The sequence below is a fragment of the Arachis duranensis genome, chromosome 8, assembly GCF_000817695.3.
Source record: "Arachis duranensis cultivar V14167 chromosome 8, aradu.V14167.gnm2.J7QH, whole genome shotgun sequence".
Lineage (NCBI taxonomy): Eukaryota > Viridiplantae > Streptophyta > Magnoliopsida > Fabales > Fabaceae > Arachis > Arachis duranensis.
Window position 1 is genome coordinate 5864313 of NC_029779.3, and position 20183 is coordinate 5884495.

General features: G+C 37.1%; 4 protein-coding genes across 4 annotated transcripts; 1 reads left to right on the top strand and 3 right to left on the bottom strand.

Annotated features, from left to right (window-relative positions):
* Positions 1–885: 885 nt before the first annotated feature.
* On the bottom strand, positions 886–5033 carry LOC107460418 (uncharacterized). Its single transcript, XM_021128608.2, has 6 exons — positions 4715–5033; positions 3609–3848; positions 2579–2690; positions 2301–2475; positions 1560–1800; positions 886–1334 (listed from the first exon to the last, which is right to left on the bottom strand). The coding sequence occupies exons 1-6, from the start codon at positions 4896–4898 to the stop codon at positions 1054–1056; spliced, it is 1233 nt and encodes a 410-aa protein (XP_020984267.1). The 5' UTR covers positions 4899–5033; the 3' UTR covers positions 886–1053.
* A 2171-nt stretch (positions 5034–7204) lies between these two features.
* LOC107460345 (pentatricopeptide repeat-containing protein At4g14820-like) lies at positions 7205–8875 on the bottom strand. The gene is given in 4 exon segments (XM_016078703.3): positions 7205–7360; positions 7363–7538; positions 7541–8784; positions 8871–8875. Coding segments are annotated over 4 exon segments (1581 nt in total).
* Positions 8876–13047: 4172 nt separating this feature from the next.
* LOC107460344 (uncharacterized) lies at positions 13048–13587 on the top strand. Its single transcript, XM_016078702.1, has one exon. It carries the CDS (start codon positions 13048–13050, stop codon positions 13585–13587), a length of 540 nt encoding a protein of 179 aa, XP_015934188.1.
* A 4992-nt stretch (positions 13588–18579) lies between these two features.
* LOC107460426 (uncharacterized) lies at positions 18580–19854 on the bottom strand. The gene has a single exon (XM_016078792.3). It carries the CDS (start codon positions 19734–19736, stop codon positions 18705–18707), a length of 1032 nt encoding a protein of 343 aa, XP_015934278.1. The 5' UTR covers positions 19737–19854; the 3' UTR covers positions 18580–18704.
* Between the last annotated feature and the right edge of the window lie 329 nt (positions 19855–20183).

Sequence of the window (20183 nt, forward strand, 5' to 3'; positions counted from 1 at the left end):
GCTTCTCCTCAAAATTCGAATCTAGTTATTAGTAACAGGTTTTTCTCATTTTTCTCAAAAAATGAAACTTTGTAGAATTGAGGCAATTACATTTGTTGATGAATTTGGTGCTGATGTTGAAGTTGATAAACAAATCAAACTATTCCATCCAAATTTTCATGGCAGCTCAATTGATGAAGCTCTCCAGATTAATTAGTTATCTCAGATAATTTTTGTTACTTGTAAACCTCAAATAATTTTTGTTACTTGTAAACCGGCTACCATATTGCTTCATTTTTCCAATTTTGTTAATAATTTTTTAAAAAATAAAGTGACAAATAAACTCCTAAAAATTTACATGAAACAAATAAATCTCTGAAAAAGAAAAAATACCAATAAAATTCTCTAGAATAACAAATGTAAACTCATTATCTTCAAATTAATTCCTATGATTCGAATAAAAAGTATTAATTTAAACTAACTTGTCCACACATGCTATCATAAAAGATTTCATAAGTACCTTTTTTTCTTTAGGAATTAATATGTTCCAAATATAAATCTTCAAAAATTTATTTATCACTTTACTCTTTTCTAAATTAAAAATTTTCTCATCCCTCTCCAAAGCAATCATTTCATACTGGTGTATCTTCCCAATGGTTCACAAGTTAAGTCAAACCACAAAGTTAATACTTTTTCGGGGTACAAATATTAGCCAATACTATGGTGCCTATAAGTTAATGCTTAAATTTTGCCTAACTTACCTTTTGTAATAAGTTTTGATTTTTTTAAAATTATTTATTGTTATATCTTTTACATTAAATATTATTTTTTAACATTTTTTAGTTAATAGGCACCACTTTTAGACACCATAGTATTCACCACAATATTTTCACCATACACACCCCATTCAAAGTTGTCATTCATTACACACGTTTCTCCCGTTATGTTGACGTAGATGCATACCATACATATTATTTAATTACAGATAATGGAGGCAACACATCTGCAACAAGTATGTTAAGTTACATAACCTTTCCCCATAAACCTTGAAACTGGGGAAAATGGCATTTAGAGTTAAAACTCCCTTTCTGGGAACATAATTGGTGCCATAAGTGACCATAAGTAGAGAAGAGCAGTAGCCCAGCAAGTGACAATCCGAACCCACACAGAAGGCCACCCGACATCAACCAACTTCCTAGTCTCTCCAACAGAAGTTGACCAACCTGTCAGAAGCATTGTAGAATACATGCTCGCAAGAGAGAAAATCAAGTGGAAAAAGGCATATGAATATGTAACCGGCTTTGCTTTCTCATTCTCAACTTCCTCCTTTCCATCCAGCGGAAGCAAAGGCTTCCCTGCATAATCACCATAATGGCGGCAGATATTTAATATCGTGGGGAATTGATGCTCATCAAGTACAATATTATAAATAGTTACGTTCTTCATGGCATCAACATCAAAAAAATAAAATTCAGCTCCACGGCTATCATATATCCATATGATTGGATTCCATGTTCAGATACATACTTATGAATATGAGTATGGCATATCATGAAAAATATTAGATTTTGAGAATTTACCAGTACGAGGAGAGCTTGGTGGGGAAAGCACTGTGGCAGAAGATCCAGCACGCACAGCAGAATACACAACAGATAGAACTGTCGTAAGCAAGCCCAAAGTAAGGGTGCCAGTTGAAACGGCTTTTGAGTGTTTGTGAAGGCCATTGCACTCGTAATCTCGGGGTTCACTAGACAATGCACTATAGCAGAGATAAGTACAGTATAATGAAATTACTGAAGCAGGCAGAATGCTCCCATTTACCTGTATACCAAAATAATTCAAAGACCTCAATTGCAGACACATTTACATCTACAATCATGAATACTTATGCATATTTGTTATATAGCATAAAACTATTTTTGCATACAAGATTATGATCCACTAATTAATCCTTCAACCAAATCTAAAACTTCAATAGCATCCTAAGCCAACAGGAAGGAACGTATGTCATCTTCATGAAATTCTCAATCCATAAAAAACATTGAATTGAATCGATATGATAAAAACAGCAGATAAGACCAGGTTTAGAACATAACACCATAACAGAATAACAGATTACATATGAACTTGCACAGGATAATATTTTTCCCTGTTTTGAAGTTAAAAGTGAAAACGGAAACAGTAACCTTTAGAACCTCCCAAGTTTCAAGATGTGATATCAAATATCATAGGAAAAGACAACTGACAAACAAGCATTCAATATATATTAAAAGGAAACCAAATTAGAAGTGGTTAAGTGCAATGCAAAGTCAATAACTTACCGCAGGGTGCAAAGCAACAATAGCAAAAACAAATGCAAGAAGGAGGGTCATTGTAATAAAGAAGGTATTGATTCCACAGTCTTGTCCAGATGGTGTGAAGAAGTGAAAAAGAACTCCCGAGAACACAAATGAAGACACATAACAAACAAGTGAAACCACAAACAGAGCAACATACCTGTATGAAAAAGAACATTTAAATACTGAAAATCCTCATGTAAATATATAATGTCAAGAAAAGCCACAGCTATCACAGATGTCAAACAACGTCTAAAACTAATCAGAATTGTTCATCATATCCAACCCAGGTGTCATTCCATCGATGAACAAAATCTAACAAGAGCACAACTTGAACTAGAAGAAACATACCCGAGCCAAACTTCGATATGGTTTCTGCAAAGAGAACATACTTCAAGATAATCATAAACAATGAAATAAATTACATGCAAAACCTATAGGAAAAAAGCTTGTCAAACTAGGCAACAGCTACGCCTTGCCCAAGAAGGTTAGATCAAATGAGGCCATAAGGCTCTATTAAGAATCATATCCATGCTTAAATAATTAGCATATAAATATTTAATAATCCTCCCTATACTTTTTTGGGTCTCTCTAGCTATAGAACTCCTTTGTCTAGTCCAATCACCTTACTAGGAGTATGACCTCTAAAGGTCTTCTCCAAATAGATGAAAACTACTTGAGAAGAGACTTTTCCATCCCTAAAATTGGCATTGTCCCACTTTGTATGGTGTACTCATTCATAATCCTATCTAGTTGTCTTCCCACTAATCCATTTCAACAACCTCATTTGCAACATTTATCATATTCTCTTGTTTGCTTTTACCAATCAAGTTAAGATTTATTCAAAAGCTTACATAAGCAGTCTCAAGGTGGGGTTAAAAAGGGGGGGCCGGTGTGACATTGTCAACAGCAAATTTAAAAATTGAGTTATCTTTACATGGATCAAAGAAGGAATCACTAAACTGGGAAATTAAAGAAAGTCATAGGATGATTTAAACATTCATATATTAGTTACGGGAAAAAAATATTCAGGACTCAAAGCAATAAATTGATAGTATTCCAGTTTGCTAAACAACTTAGAAAATCTTTATCTACATTTTCCACTTTTCATTCAAGATGCAATGTCCATTTTCCAATAACCCCAGGCTCTTCAAACCAACACTTTTAAGTGTGTGATAAGCCCTCATATATGATATCAATCAAAAAATTTAGTGTCGCCTGGTAGTCAAGTTACTTAAGTATAAGGAATCGGCTCAACTACATAGATAAAAAAATTTTAGAAGAAACACTTACCATAAGAGCTGATGAGCTCATTTGGAAGGAAAAACATAAAGATTACCAGAAGGAACCAACAAATTATTTTCATCATCCAACCTCCGTGATGCAAACCATCACGAGGATCCTTCTGGTTCTTGACGCCAATCATTAGAACTGCTAGAATAGTGAAAAAGAGAAAGTTCCCCAAGCTAACTCGCAAAACTGCATCTGTTTCAAACCATTCTCTGCTAGGGGTATGTTTAAAGTGATTGATCCCTACAACAAGTACCAAGTACATTAGTTTCCTCATCACATAATAAGGAGTTAGGACATCGTCATCATCATATCTGACCATCCAGTTAACCTAAGCAAAATCATCAACCCAGTAACCACTTATTTGCTAGCAATAACACGCCAGGAGATGAAAAAGGAAGCCCGAAAAAGTAAGCATTTGGGTTCTATAAAATAACAGATCATTGACAAAAGCTAATTTCTAAAGAATTACTAACAAAAGAAATACATAGATTCAAAATCCATCTGAGAGATAAATTTATAATTTTTTTCAAAATGATCCAACTAAATACTTTCCAAACTATTTGACTTTGACAGTAATCAATCTCAGAATTCATAAATAAACCTTTTAAGTTTTAACACTTATAATGATCAAAAGATCAAGCTCCAAGTGAGGAGGTTGGCAAGGTGAAAAAGTTACTCTAATCACCTTGAAAGATATTGGGGTCAGATATGATAGAAGTTATAAATTCAAGGTGATTTAAACCCTCAATTTCTCACTTCATCAGTTACCAATCAAGTGAGTATATCTTGTTTCCAACTATACGTACTGCCCAAAAATTGCACATGCAATTGCCACAACAAACAATAAAACTAAAAATGAAAGACAATAAAATTTCATTCAAATCCCAAAAAGTAATACACATATCAGTAATGTGATCAAACAAAACATAATGTCCAACAGAAATTGCCAAAATCAGGATTAATTCAAATTTTACCAAATCTTTGGTACATTCGAGAAGCGAAACAAAAAAAAAACATAAAACAAATAAATTGTAAAACACGAACACGACTGGAAAGAAATAAAGAAAAGAGGGGAAAAAAGTGAAATTGAAGAAGCGAAGAGTTACAAGGAAGAGACTCCATCAAAGGAGCAGCGACTTCGCGGAGGATCCATGCGACGACGAGGGAGAAGGCGAACAGGCCGCAGTAGGCGATCCTCGCTGAACGGCGGCTGATTCCCGAAACGACAGTCCGGCACGCGTCGCATGCGCACGCGGCACAGCATGACGCAAGGCAGGAAGCTGCCCACATTGATCTTCTTGATTTGCTGACAAATTAGGGTTTACGAACTGGAGATTTTGGTTAATGGAATTGAGACTTTGGGGGTCTTTCGCTTGGATAGGGCACTAGACCAAGCGACGAGTGCAGAGCGAGAAGGGACGGCAATCTTTTATGGCGTGTTTATAATTTTTGTTTAATTTAATTTTTATGATAAATTTTAAATATTTAATAATGATTTATTTTTATATTTTAAAAATTAAATATTAATTTTTAATTTTTTTATAATAATTATCATCTTTTATTTATTTATTTTTATTTTTTAGAAAGATAAAAAGACTTTTTCATCACTTTTCCAAATATAATTTATTTTGGAGAATTGAAAATGAGTTAATAGTTTTAGCAATTGTTGTCAGTTGTCACGCCTTTTCTTTTATTTACTGTCAATTGAAAATTTCAGAAACAATTGAACTGTAAAATAATTTAAACTAAAATTAATTAAAAATAAATAACATAGCATAAATTAATCTATAATAATTTCTTTAAATAAAATTTTTTCCTTCGTAAATAATAATATTTTTTTTATCTAACACATACTTATAATAAAATAAAAAATACGTAAACAGAAAAAATATTGCCAAGAAAAATTTAAGAAAATTTTACGATAAATTTATAATAGGTATATATAAGTACAAGACATATGTTAAAAATGATATTAATTGATTTAGACTTATTGTATACGAAAAATTATAAAGATGGCGTTTTATTTTTATATTTTTAAATTTTTTTTAATATAAATACTATGCAATACATGAAAACTTTTAGAATAATTATTTAAATTAGTCTCTAAAAAATTTAAAAACGAACACTTTAATTTTTAAAAAATAATTAATACACAAAAATATTTTTAAATTTTTTTTTTCGACAGACAAATTCGTTGGTGACATGTTTTTTCTATAATGAAATGATAGAGTTAGACACCCACATAATCCGTGACCTGTCAGATGACACAGATAGACAAACAAGTTTCATCATCCTTTTCTATTTATAAAAAAATCCCTAAGTCTTCCAAGCCCCCTCCCCAACATTCAAAGTCTCGGGTTTCTTTTTCTTTTCGGTTTTATTTGACTTCGAATGGAAGGTTAGCTAAGGCCTAAGTTGTTATTAAATATTAATACAATGATAAAAATTATTATATCATATATATATTTAAAACAAATAATAGCAAAAAAAATAATAATTCAATTAGCTAATTCTCTAAAGTTAAATATAACTTTTCAAATATAAATAAGATTATTAGTATTTAATAGTTTTTTAAATAGAAAAAGTCTACGTGGTCAGTAACTTTTGTATTTTGTAGCCAGTACTTAATCATAAAAAAAAATTGAGTGATCTTTTATCATTAAATGTAATCTCACACCATTAAAAATACTATTAATGACTAATTAATGGTTAAAAAATACAAAAATTGCTAGCTCTCTAGCACTCCTCTTTTAAATATAATATATATATTAATTACTTATTTATGTTTTATTGTTTTATTTAATTTAGTTTTAGTCGAACACATAATAATTATTTTTGTCGAAAAGTTTTTACCATAAATATTAAAAAATGTCAATTTTACAATTAAATGCTAACAAATTATTTAAATATTTGCATAATATAAAAAGAGAAATTATTTTATCTATACCTATATATATATATATGAAGAGAATTGTGGTTGTTTGATTTAAATTTTTATTTTTTTTCACAAATTTTTTGTCTCTCACACAACTTTCGTATAAATTTAAAATTAGTTAATTCGAGTTATATTCCTTATAAATTCTTTAGTTATTGAACTATACTTTTTTGTTGTATTGTATAAAAAGTAATCAATAAAAATATAATTTGATGGATATAGAATATTTAATAAGATACTGGTATTAATAATAAACGTATCACACAACAATGCCAAACATTAAAATAAAAAAAATACTTTTAACATAAATTAATATATTTTTAATGTGTTAATTATATTTATTAAAAATTTGACTAACTAATATATTCCTAATATATTATTTTTATCCCACTATTATAATTTTCTACTTCCGTCACCGGTTGCCTCCAAATAACCAATATTTAAATGGCCCTCATATTTATAAAGAATAAAATATTATTTCAACAATACTTTCTTGAAAAAATAATATAACACGCATCGGAATATATCAAAATCAGTGTGTGATGGTTTTGACTCAAACAACCAATGTATGCTGTTGTATTTGCAAGGTAGGTCTACCAATGAAGATGAAAATATATGATACTATAGTTTAATTTACAAAGGAAAAAAAATGATATAAAAGTCACCAATAGTCTCTACAAGAACAGACACCACCTTTGCAATGGTGAAACCTAGTTCTATCTCTCACAACAATCTTTATTTGATACACTTTCGAAACCAACTTCATGAAGATATGACAATCCTCACATATTCTGAGATTTTTCGAAACCATCTTTATTCTGATGACTCTTTCCTCCCACTTATTAGCCCATAACATAATGCTAATTTCTCACTATGCCAAAGAACTAGTTCTTTCTTCTCTTCCTCTTCTATATCAACCAAAATTCCTGAGGTACTTGGTGTGTAGCCAATTAGCTTCAATTCACTCACTACTTCACCTAATTTCTCATATATATTTTATCGGCCATCATGAACTCGTGCACCTCATTATTCATTTCAATCCTACTGCATGCCCTCTCCTTGGAGATGCCTCTGTGACTCATCAATTTCCTTATCAATCCAACATCATCCCATCTTCTTTCTTTAGCATAAATGTTTGACAAAACTACAAGGGCTCCATCATGATCAGGTTCTATCTCAAGAAGTCGTTTGGCTGCAAATTCACCTAATTCAACCTCACCGTGCACTTGACAAGCAGACATAAGGGATTTCCAAATGATAACATTTGGAGCGAAAGACATTGTCTCAATAAACTCAATAGCTTTCCTCAAGAGGTTGGCTCTACAATACAGGTTAATCATGCAACCATAGTGCTCAAGCTTGGGAGAGATGCCATGCTCATCAATCATGGATGAAAAGAAGTTCTGGCCCTCTTCAACCAAACCCGCATGACTGCATGCGTAAAGTACACCAATAAATGTAACACCGTTGGGCGTAACATGTTCTTCTTTCATCCTATGGAAGAGGTTTATGGCACTATGCGCATCCCCATGCATGGCAAAAGCATTGATCATACTGGACCAAGATATCACATTTTTTCTTGGCATGTTCTTAAATACCTCTCTTGCTCTGTCCAAGCTCCCACACTTGGCATACATATCAATTAGAGCATTGTTGACAGACAGAGCTCTTCCAAACCCATTTTTATCTACATATGTATGAACCCATTTTGCTTTTTCAAGCGCACCAACATGAGCACAAGCAGAAATGACACTCAACATTGTTATCTGATCAGGAACTATTCTGCGCAGCTGTATTTCATCAAACAATTTAAGAGCCTCGTGAGGCTGATCACTCTCAGCATAACCAGATATCATTGCACTCCAACACACCAAGTCCTTTTCAATCATCTCGTCAAATATCATACGAGCCTCTTTATCCATTCCAAGCTTTGCATACCCTGAAAGCATTGCAGTAGAAACGACCAAGTGTTTTGTGGAGAATTCATCATACAACTTTCGAGCCAAATCCATTGCATCACAGTTTGCATACATGTTAATTAAGGCCCTCTGTAAGTGAGAGTCAAGAACCAGATCTCTTTTCCGAATTAGCTCATGGATTGCTTTTCCATAGCTTAAATTCCCAGCATGACCACAAGCAGAAAGCACAGTACAGAAAATCACACCATCTGGTTCCACACCAAAGCTCTTCATCACCTCATATAGCTCCAAAACACGAGCATAACAACCATTTTGGCAGTACCTGTATCATAACACCAGAGTGAAAAAGGTTGGAATTTTATTGAGCAAAGTAGTAGCAAGCAAAAAATTCACCCAAAAACTATTTACGGCATTGATAAACCCATATTTTATGATATAATTTGTGCTGAATTTAAGTGTTTTATTCAATCCTTCACCCACTTATGCATGTGAAATTGCATGGTTTTACCTTCCCTTCCTTATTATGAGATGTATGTGAATAACATATTTTCTAGACTTTAAAAGTATTAATTTTAATTATCTTTTACTGCCATTCGATGCCGTGATTCGTGTGTTGAGTAATTTTCAGATCTTCTAAGGCAGGAATGACTTAAAGGATGAAAAGGAAACATGCGAAAATGGAAGGAAAGCATAAAACAGAGTTTTTAAAGAAACTGGCAGCGACGCGATCGCATGGGCGACGCGGCCGCATGCCAGCGCGAAATGGCAATTACGTGATCGCCTGATTGACGCGATCACGCGCCACAAGCGAAACGCATATGACGCGGACCCATGACTGAAGCGACCGCGTGACAAGGAAAATTTCACATGACGTGACCGCGTGACCCACGCAGACGCGTGACAGAGGCCACGCACCAGAAATTACAGAAAGCGATCCCAGCGATTTCTGAAGCCCTTTTTGGCCCAAATCCAAGTCCAGAAAGCACAGACCAGAGGTTATGAAGTGGGGGAATGCATCCGAAAGGAGGGGAGAGCTGGCCAATTAGTTACTTTCATAGTTTAGATGTAGTTTTAGTGAGAGAGGTTCTCTCCTCTCTTAGGATTTAGAAATTAGGATTTTTTTTAGAAATTAAGGATTTAATTCAACTCTTCATATCAGGTTCAATATTCCTTTATTTTGACCTCTCTTCTACTTTGAGATACTTTAATGCTTTTATTTATGTTTGATTTATGTTGCCCAATTAGCTTATGAATATTTTCTTGGTTAAGAAATCAGTAACTCTTGAGTTATCAAACTCAACGTGATCGATAATCGCTATCTTTGCTAATTAGCTTGAACTTCTATAATCCCAATCTTTTTCTAGGAATTAACTAGGATTTGAAGATCAAACTAATTAGCCACTTGACCTTCCTTCGCACCAGCAGAGATTAACTAAGTGGAATTAAGATTCAATTTTCATCATCATTGATAAGGATAACTAGGATAGGACTTCCAATTTCTCATACCTTGCCAAGAGTTTATTTTACAGTCATTTATTTATTTTATTTGTCATTTATCATACTTGTTCCTCATTCTCAAAACCCCCAATTTACAAAAATCATAACCAATAATAAGAACACACCTCCCTGCAATTCCTTGAGAAGACGACCCGAAGTTTAAATACTTCGGTTATCAATTTATTTAGGGGTTTGTTACTTGTGACAACTAAAACGTTTGTACAAAGGGATTTCTGTTGGTTCAGAATCTATACTTATAACACGACTTTATAAAATTCTTTACTAGCAAAAATTCCGACGTCAAAATGGCGCCGTTGCCAGGGAATTACAAACGTGTGCCTTATTATTGGTTATTGTAAATATTTTTCTTTTACTTGTTTATTTGTTTTCTCTCTTCCCTCTTATTTCTGATAGCTACTATGAATTCTCACTCATCTCGCTTTGAGTTTGGTTCTAATTTTGTTGCAAGGAATGGAAGCTATAACAGGACTATGCATCAAGGTCTAAGCAATCAAAGATGGATGGAGCCAAGAGGATCTGATCATCCCTTTAGGCAACAACGTCCTCCTAGATATCATGGACAAAGACCATTTTACAATGCATGCCCAACTGATAGATTTGGTGGATCGCCTTGTAACTACCAACAAGCCCCACCTTGTGCTCAGAGACCATCCTCTCGACATAACTTCGAACCACCACACTCACAAGCTTCTTTTCACCATTCACTACCACATGATCCTTATTCACCCCAACGCCAATCCAATTACTCCCAAGAACCACCACTCCCTTATGCACCATGTCCATATCCATCAAGCCAAGAATCGCAGGTTCGCTTCGAGGAATCAGTAAACCAGTTCAATGCAACCCTTCATCAATTGGAGCAAGCGATAAATCAATTATCTTCCAGATGTTCAGACACTCAACAGACTCCCATGGCATCATGTGGAGAATCTACTGAAGAATGTATTGTGAAGAAGACACAAGAAGCTCAAGTGGATAGCGTAGAGCATAACTTCATACTGAAACAAGTAGAGGACGCTGTCATTGTAGAAGAAGAAGAGTTGGTTGAAGATTTAGGAGATGCTGAACCTCCGCAGGAAGCCAGAGTTGTGGAGAATTCCGTCAAGGACATTACAATTAATGCTAAGAAGGATAGTGTACAATCCCCAAGACAGGTATCTTATGAGGAACTGGACGGAATGACCCAAGACTCATGTTTTCTTGATGATGATAGTCACCACTCAAGTTCTTCTAGTAATGCTCTTGCATCCGCAAGTGAATTCTTTGCGACAAAAGAATCTTCCCCAAGTGAATACGAAGATGATACAGAGGTCGACTTCTCTCAACCTCCCAATTATGACTCGAGTGATGAAGAAGATATCGGTGACCTTGATCAAGACATGGTTGAAATGGAAGAAAATTTCCAAGAAGTGGAGGAATTCACTGAAGACCACAAGGGAGTAAGTCTTGTAGAACCACCGGAAACACCTATCCCACGGCCATTACCACCCAATACGAACTTCAAGTGGGTAAAATTCTTGACTTTCATCTTTACTTTTCCACTTGAATATTGTTTACTTGAGACAGATGGCTAGCTTAGAGCTCTTTGCGGCTTTAAAAGCAAACGGGAAATGACTCGCACTCAGAGCTGGTATGCAAGATTCAATGAGGTTTCGCACTTCAATTTGAGGTGCAAGGATTGGTGTCAAGCTCAATTGAAAGGATCTCGGAAGCTGTTTGGTCACTGCAGTGAGAATTCTGACTCCTCAATCTCAATTGAAAGGATCTCGGAAGCTCAATTGAAAGTAAACTAAGATGAATAGTGCAGAAATCCATTTCTGGGGCCCACTTGGTGTGTGCTGGGACTGAGACTTAATCTTCTCACGTGCCTGGGCTGTTTCTGGAGTCGAACGCCAGGTTTTAACCTATTTCTGGTGTTGAACTCCAACTTGCAACCTGTTTCTGGCGCTGAACGCCAGACTGCAACATGGAACTGGCGTTGAACGCTAGTTTAGGTCGTCTATCTTTGCGCAAAGTATGGACAATTATATATTGCTGGAAAGCCCTAGATGTCAACTTTTCAACCCAATTGAGAGCTCGCCAATTGGACTTCTGTAACTCCAAAAAATCCATTCCGAGTGCAGGGAGGTCAGAATCCAACAGCATCAGCAGTCCTTATTCAGCCTGAATCAGATTTTTGCTCAGCTCCCTCAATTTCAGCCAGAAAATACCTGAAATCATAGAAAAACACACAAACTCATAGTAAAGTCCAGAAATATGAATTTTGCCTAAAAACTAATAAAAATCTACTAAAAACTAACTAAAACATACTAAAATCTACATGAAATTACCCCCAAAAAGCGTATAAAATATCCGCTCATCAGTACCTAGACAAAATCTTGGAGCGTCTTAGGTGTTTTGCAGAGACTGAAGTTAAACACATTACTCGGGATCTCAATAGCAGAGCAGACGCCCTCTCCAACCTAGCTAGTACCAAGCCAGGAGGGAACAATAGAAGCCTGATACAAGAAACTCTCCAGGAGCCCTCTATCTCAAAAATAGAGGCCAAACAGGACGTCCTTGAAGTATCTGGATTAGACCTCGGATGGATGAGCCCACTAATCGAATACATGAAATTCAACATCCTACCCAAAGAAGAAAAAGAGGCCAAGAAAATTCAGAGGGAAGCACAACACTACACTCTGGTGAAAAATATCCTCTATAAAAGGGAGATATCCACACCATTGTTAAAATGTGTCCCGACCTTAAGGACAACATAAGTCTTAGAAGAGGTCCATAATAGTATCTGCGAAAATCATCTAGGAGCAAGGTCATTAACTAGGAACGTTATCTGAGTATGATTCTACTGGCCGACCTTGCAAAAAGATGCCACCGAGTTCGTAAAAAGGTGTCAGCCTTGCCAGATGCATGCCAGGCACCTGGACAAGTGAAATATCTAATAATGGGAGTAGACTACTTCGTGAAGTAGATAGAAGCAAAACCATTAGCCACCATCACAGCCCATAGAAGTTAGAAATTCCTCTACAAGAACATTATCACTAGGTATGGGGTTTCCCACTCCATCACCATGGATAATGGGACTCAGTTCACCGACTCCACCTTCAGAAACCTGGTAGCCAGCCTGAAGATCAAGCACCAGTTTACCTCGGTAGAACACCCACAAGCAAATGGGCAAGCCGAGGCAGCTAACAAGGTCATACTGGCTGGACTGAAGAAAATATTACAAGAAGCTAAGGGAGCATGGGCTGAAGAATTCCCTCAAGTACTATGGGCTTATCGAACTACACCTCAGTCTGCCACAGGAGAAACACCCTTCCGACTTGCTTATGGCATAGAAGTCATGATACTAGTTAAAATCAACGAGCAAAGTCCAAGGGTGAGCTTCTACGACGAAGTTGGCAACGTACAAGGATACAAACAAGAACTTGAGCTACTCCCTGAAATTCGAGAACAGGCCCAGATAAAAGAAGCAGTGCTGAAGCAAAGAATGACGAACAGATACAACAAGAAAGTCATTCGAAGAAGCTTCGCTCCAAATGATTTGATCCTAATCAGAAACGACATTGGAGTTAACAAATCTGGAGATGGAAAGCTTGCTGCCAACTGAAAAGGACCATATAAAATTAGTGAGTTCCTAGGAAAAGGCTACTACAAGGTGACCGACTTGAATGGCATCGAATTACCTAGGTCATGGCATGCTTGTAATATGAAAAGGTACTACAATTAAAAGCGAACTCCACTCCCTGGTGTACTCTTTTTTCCCGACTTTATGGTTTTTTTCCAAAAAAGAAAAAAAGGTTTTCTTGAAGGGGGTTTTAGTGAGGCATCAAAGTGGAAACTAAGGGCAACAATTCTTAAACCCCTTAGTAGCAAAAGGTACCTATACAAATAAATAAAAGATCTTTCCTTTTTCATATCTCTTTATAAATTTCATTGTTATTTTTCCTACGAAACGCCCCAACTTAACCTCGACAAAATGTGAAAATCTCATGACCAACCTAACTGGTCGTCAGGATAAAACGACAAGGTACAAGTCGGTGTAAATAGGTTATAAAAGCTGGTCATGTAACTCGGAAGGATAACGACTAATAAGTCATAAAACCGGGAAAAACGAAATGCATCGCAAAAATAACCTAAGTTACTCACAGTTCAAATAAAAAAATTTGAGTTCACAAGGAATACAAAAAGAGATAAAATAAAGCCATCAAAAAAGGTAGAAGCTATCTCAAGTCTTCACAAAGTGAAAGATAACTTAGACACAGGCTGTACATAAATAAGAGGCTTTCAGCAAAAAGATCAAAAATGTTTTAATTTTTTGAAAAAAACCTAAAAGCAAGAACAAAAAAGTATACACACACCAGAGATAATTTAAACCCCTTATCCAAAAAAGGGGGAAACAAAAATTAAAGGCATTTTTTGTTAATGGCCATAAAAGGCCAGAAAATGTCAGGAACCAACCACCACAACAGCAAACAAAATATAAAATTATTTAAAAAATAAGGGGCCCACAGGCCGGGCCCCAGTAACCAAATATCAATTGAAAGGAGGATCAACACCACCAGAAGAAGGACCATCGCCACCAGAAAGAGGGTCAGCAGGGAGAGAAGTTGGAGCAACAACAAGGGAGGACGGAGCAGGTTGTTCAAGACCTTGAGGGGGAACCCCCGAAGAACTCGGAAGACCCCTTTGTCGCGGAGGAGACTCCATTATTCTCTGCCCCCTAGTCTTCAAATTGGAATCAGTCTCAGGTCGGAGAGAAAAGACAATGGCCCCATCCACTATAATCTTGTCAGGGTCTAAAGGAGAAAGGTCCAAGTCAAGAGCAATAACTCCGACTTGTTCCTTAAAGACCCTCCAGGCCTCCTCCGCACCCTTCAGTCACTGAGTCCTCCCGACACCCTGCCAGCTTTTTCTTTAAGTCAAGGTTCTCCCCAAAGAGCCTGATATAGTTGTGCTCTGCCTTCTCCTTAAGGCCTTCCGCCATGGTGCACTGGCCCATCAATTTCTTCTCTCTCTCCCGAAGCCAATCCTTCTCCTCCTTCAACTCGGCGACCTCCCCCTTCAGCCTCTTCTCCTTCTCTTGATAAAGGAAAATTCTCCCCTCAAGCTCTTCCACCTTTTGGGCAGAATCCAAAGAGTTAAGGGGAGTCTTCTCCAAAATATCAAGGAGTTTCGTACATACCCCCGCCGCACGAATACTCCCCTAAACTAAGCAATTAAGATGGTTTCAAATGGAAGCATCATCCATATTAATCTGAGTGTAAGGATAGACATGATTCTGAACAAACTTGGGGCCATCAAAATTGGCTTCCCCAGAAAAAGAACCAGACTTTGAAGTCTTGCGCTTTTTTTTCTCGGGTTCGGGAGAAGATCGGGACGGAGGAGAAGGAAGAGAAGAGGTAGAGGAAAAAGATACTATAAGGGGACGAGAGGAGGTCCCCAAGTTGCGAGGAGGAGGAGGAGGAGGAGGAAGATGAGGAGGAGGAGGAAGAGTACTAGCAGCCCTGGCACCGTCAACTCGAGCCCGAGACCTCTTCCTGGCATCTTGGACCTTCTGGTTAGAGGAGTTAGAAGCTTTCTTCACCATTTCTGAAAAAGAAGAAAATAAAGAATTAATCCACAAATCAAAAGCCGGAAATAGTAACTCGAAGAGATCTCAAAATTGGAAGCAACCAAAACCAAGTCGGGAATTATCAAAGGCCAACAACAAATCTACCTATTTGGGCCCGAACAAATCTCGGAGACCCTTGGAGGAACTTCTTCGTGTCCAGATAAGAGGCCCTCCCGCAAACTTCTCGGAGGAACACCACAATAGCCTCCTCGACCTCGTCCAGGTCATCCAAGCCATATTTATCCATAGGGGAGGCCTATAACCAATAAAGGGAAAAACGAGGAAAAGAATTTCGGTCCAGAAAAAAGGGATGGTGACCCGCTACGGCCTTAACTTTAAGGAAAAAACTTTTAAAATCATGAAAAGACTCATCAAAAAGGTTGAAAAATTTCCGATCTTGAATTGCCCGGAAGAAAATTCACTGTTGTTTATTTTGCCCACCGAATGGCTTAGTCATATGAAAAAGATAGAAAAAGATCTTCAGAGAAGTCAGGAAGTCCAATTCTCGATTGACAAACTGATAAATTTTTATAAAATCCCAAGAGTTGGGGTGAAGTTGAGTAGAAGCAACCTGACAGTGGTTCAAAACCGCTACCTCAAAATCAGAAAAAGGCAAACACACCCCCAGACGAGTAAAAAGGCTCTCATACATAAAAAAGAAATAGGGGTCATCGTTGGTAGCCCTCCTAAAACAAACCCGGTCTTCAGGACCTGAGACAATCAACTCGTATTTTGGCTCATCTTCAACAAAATCACAAATCTTATAATGGGTACGGAGATCATTAATGTAGTCAGTGTCTACATTAGGTTCTTCTCCTAGGACAGTAACATCCACCCACCGTGAAAGGGACTCGGAGAAAACATCTTTTGTAGAAAAAGAAGTAGGTAAAAAGACAGTGAGACCTACAAAGAAAAAATAAAAGAAGATCAAACACAGGGTCCTAAAAAAAGGATCAAAGCAAGCCCCTCGAAACAGAGTCACTAGACTTACAGTTAGACTCGCCACGAACACTCCTCTAAAAATGGCGAAATAAAGCATTCGATAATAAAAGAGGAGAAGAACAGACCTTTACTTTCGGAGAGGATCAGGCGCAACTAAAGCACTCGAAGAAGGAAGAAGCTTTCTTTCGAACAAAGAGTGTAAGCGAAAAAGTTTTCAGAAACGAAACAATGAAAGAGAGGGAAAAGTATTTATAAACACGCCGGGGGCATAATGGTAAATCATCGTGGTCATTAAAAGAGATGTGTCATTACCAATGTAACTGCTCCCCACGTGTAAATACGAAACCTCTAACGGACGCGAAGTTTGATTAGACGCGACTGTCGAGAAACTTAAATCACGTCGGTTTCGAAAAATCACGTCGGTTCCTCACCATATCGACTACAAGCCCGAGTTCAAATACTCGAATCCAACTTATTAACAAAAGAGATCGGACTCGAGTAGGGGCACTGTTCATATCCTGGTCCAACACTAAGGACCAGGTCCAAATAGATTAAAAAGGGCCCAACCCATAAGTTGGCCTCCACTCGTAACCGACCTCCTCTAAGGAGGTCAGATCCAACACAAACTTCACTCCGAGAAAGTTGGAATTGAAGGTTAGCTAGCAGATAATACTTATTCAAATGAGTAACAGCCCTTAAAATCTCTCAACCCACTTCCAGGAGCCATATCTCAACTTCCCTAAGATAAAAGGACAGTTATCCTCCTTAAAAGGTGGAACTAGTTCAACAGTGGTTATTGGTTCACCACTATAAATACACTAACACCCCTCAGGTATCTCTAAGTTCTAATACTCTCAAAAACCTGCCTAGGCCTCTACTGACTTAAGCATCGGAATGTCCTTGCAGGTACCATCCCTCTTTCTTTCATACACAGTAGTCGAACGGAGGCTCCCTGACGCCAAGCAAGTCTTAGACTTCATCCTTTAGACGATTGGGCCAACCCAGCAAGTCCAGCCCACTAATCTCTGGTTACCCAACGTAACACAAATATTATAAGTAATGTATGAATTGATTTATGTTAACCTTCTATAATAAAGTTGCAAATTGAATGTTGGATTTCCGCCTTTTCCATATGTATTCGATTCAAATCATTCGATACATGAACAAGGGGATAAACATATTCACATGTACTAGTGAGGATAAGATCAAATATAAAAAATACTTCACGTGCACTAAATATATAGTTACCTTCACATGTAAGAAATACCAGTCCTGCTAAGAAAATTACAGGGAAAAAAAAGTAGAGAGAGCTGAAAAGAGAGTAAAGAATTATTGTCTCATTTATCAGCTATTTTCTTTTTAATCGTTTGCAAGATTTATTGATAGACTACAATACTACATATAGTGCTCCGAGGAACGTTCAAATTATTTTGCAAACATTATTCTCTTTTGTCATGTGATTCAAGAGAGAGGAGAGAGAGATATTTGATGATGCATTATTGAATTTGGCACATAAGAAAGGGCAAAGCCTTGCAAGTTGTGACCAAAAAGAAGAAAATGCCAAGAGAGAAGGCCACGCCCATGTGTTAAAAGTATGACTTATTAGATAGACATTATGTAGGAAGCGGCAGGTGAGCAAAGACTTTTTTTATAACATTAGTAGTAAGAACTACAACCTTAACTAACCAGCTTGAACAACATCCAAAAAATTCCCTTAATCTGATCTCATTCCATTTTCATACAATTTGAAGGGTGTGTTGGTAATTTGGAATTGTCCTTTTCTTGAAACTCGAAGTCTAAACTAACAAAGCATTGTCATTATGTTTAAATTGAATGTGGTGCATCGTTTTTCAAAATACAGATAATGTCGTTAGGCCCTGGCCCCCATATATGCAATTACATACATATTGTCCTGTCTTCGCCATTATTAGTGGCACATGAGCTTGTCTCTACAAAATACTCACCAGTAGTAATTCGAATGTTGAAATAATGTTTGATACATTTGAAGAAGTTATGATTAGCATTGAAGATGCTGTGCTCGAAAAAAAAAAAAAAAACAATATATTAAAATTTAAACAAAAGAATACTAAAGAAGAAAAAGAAAGAAAGAATTCAATTCTTTCAGAACATGATGCATGCATCTATGTATGTATGTATGTATGTATCTATCTCTATCTGGCTGGAGATCCGAAACCAGCCAACCTGCCCAAAATGCCCTGTTTGTAAGGCAAGAAGGTTCTCTTCTTCAAATCCTGAGACTCAGCCTTCTTTCTAGCGTAGTGCAACTCATGTGCCGAAACTGCTTCTTTCCTTCTCGACTTTGGTGGCATCTCAGAATTTCTGAAGCTCGAAGAAGAAGAAGAAGAAGAAGCTTTCGCTGTTTCTTCGGGCTTCTTGAAGAAAAGAGGGTACTTCCTGAAAGGATCCTTGGTGGTACCTCTCCCTTCCGAGGCGCTTCGGAAAAGCAACAAATCCCTCAACCTCCACCTCTTCGAGCTCTTCGAAGAAGAGGAGGAAGAAGAAGAAGAGAGAGAAGCCGCCGATTTCAGATCCTCCTTGTTGCTATTACCCTGCACTTGTTGTAATTGCTGATGATGGTGGAGCTCTTCTTCCCACGTGTAGTGGGATACTCTGTAAGGAGAGTGCGACCGCGACACTCTCCGACTCGAAGAAGAAACCGCCGCGGGTGTCCGATCTCTTCCCCTTCTCTCCTCAAACGCCTCGTTGCCGTTGCCGTTGCCGGAATCCCTCTTCTTTCGAGGAGACAGAGCCTCCCGGATCGCCTTCTTCCCTTGCGCGATCGGAGACAGCTTCGGTTGGTGCTGTAGGAGCGGGCTTCTAGAAGATTCCAATAACTCATCCACCCTCATAGGCTTGATTTTCCCGCCGTGGAAGAGCTCTTCCGCCGAGCGAGGGGACTTCACCGACTCACCGCTAACAAAAAACGCAAAACCGTCGTCGTGCTCAGCAGCGCCGCCGTTGAGACTCGGAGAAGGCGCGGCGGAGGTGAAGTAATCGAAATCGGAGTAAAACTCGCGAAGCCTGGAAGGGCTGGTTGGAGCACTCAAGTTATAGTATTCACCGAAACGGCGGGGCGAAGAAGGAGCACTGAGATATGGTGAGATCCTTGCGCCATTGAAATCGAAGTGATCCATCATTGATGGACTCCCTGGAGGGCTGGGACTTGCTACTGCCACTTCCATTGATGAGATTCAATTCTTTATCGCTTTCGTTTCGTTTCTGTCTTGAGGTTGGGGGTTGTTACTACCAATACCAACTACCAAGAGGCAAGAGCTCTAGCTTTGTGAGGTTGTTGCGTAAACTTTATATATATAGACGGAAGAAATTTATACTCGTTTGAGATAAGCCTTGTGAAAGTGCGTGGAAGCCTCATCACTCCTTATTAAAATTGGATTTTTCCATTAATATTTTCTTTTTATATCAATTATAAATTCTTTGTAATACTAAAAATTACTATATAATAAAAAACAAAAATAATTTATGTAAATTAAAAATCAGATACTAAATTAATTATTATATATATTAATTTATACATACTTTTAATAAAAATCAGTTACTAGAACAATAAAATTGAATAATCAATACGTATTTTTGTAAGTAATAGTTAATTAGTGACTAATTTTAAGTGT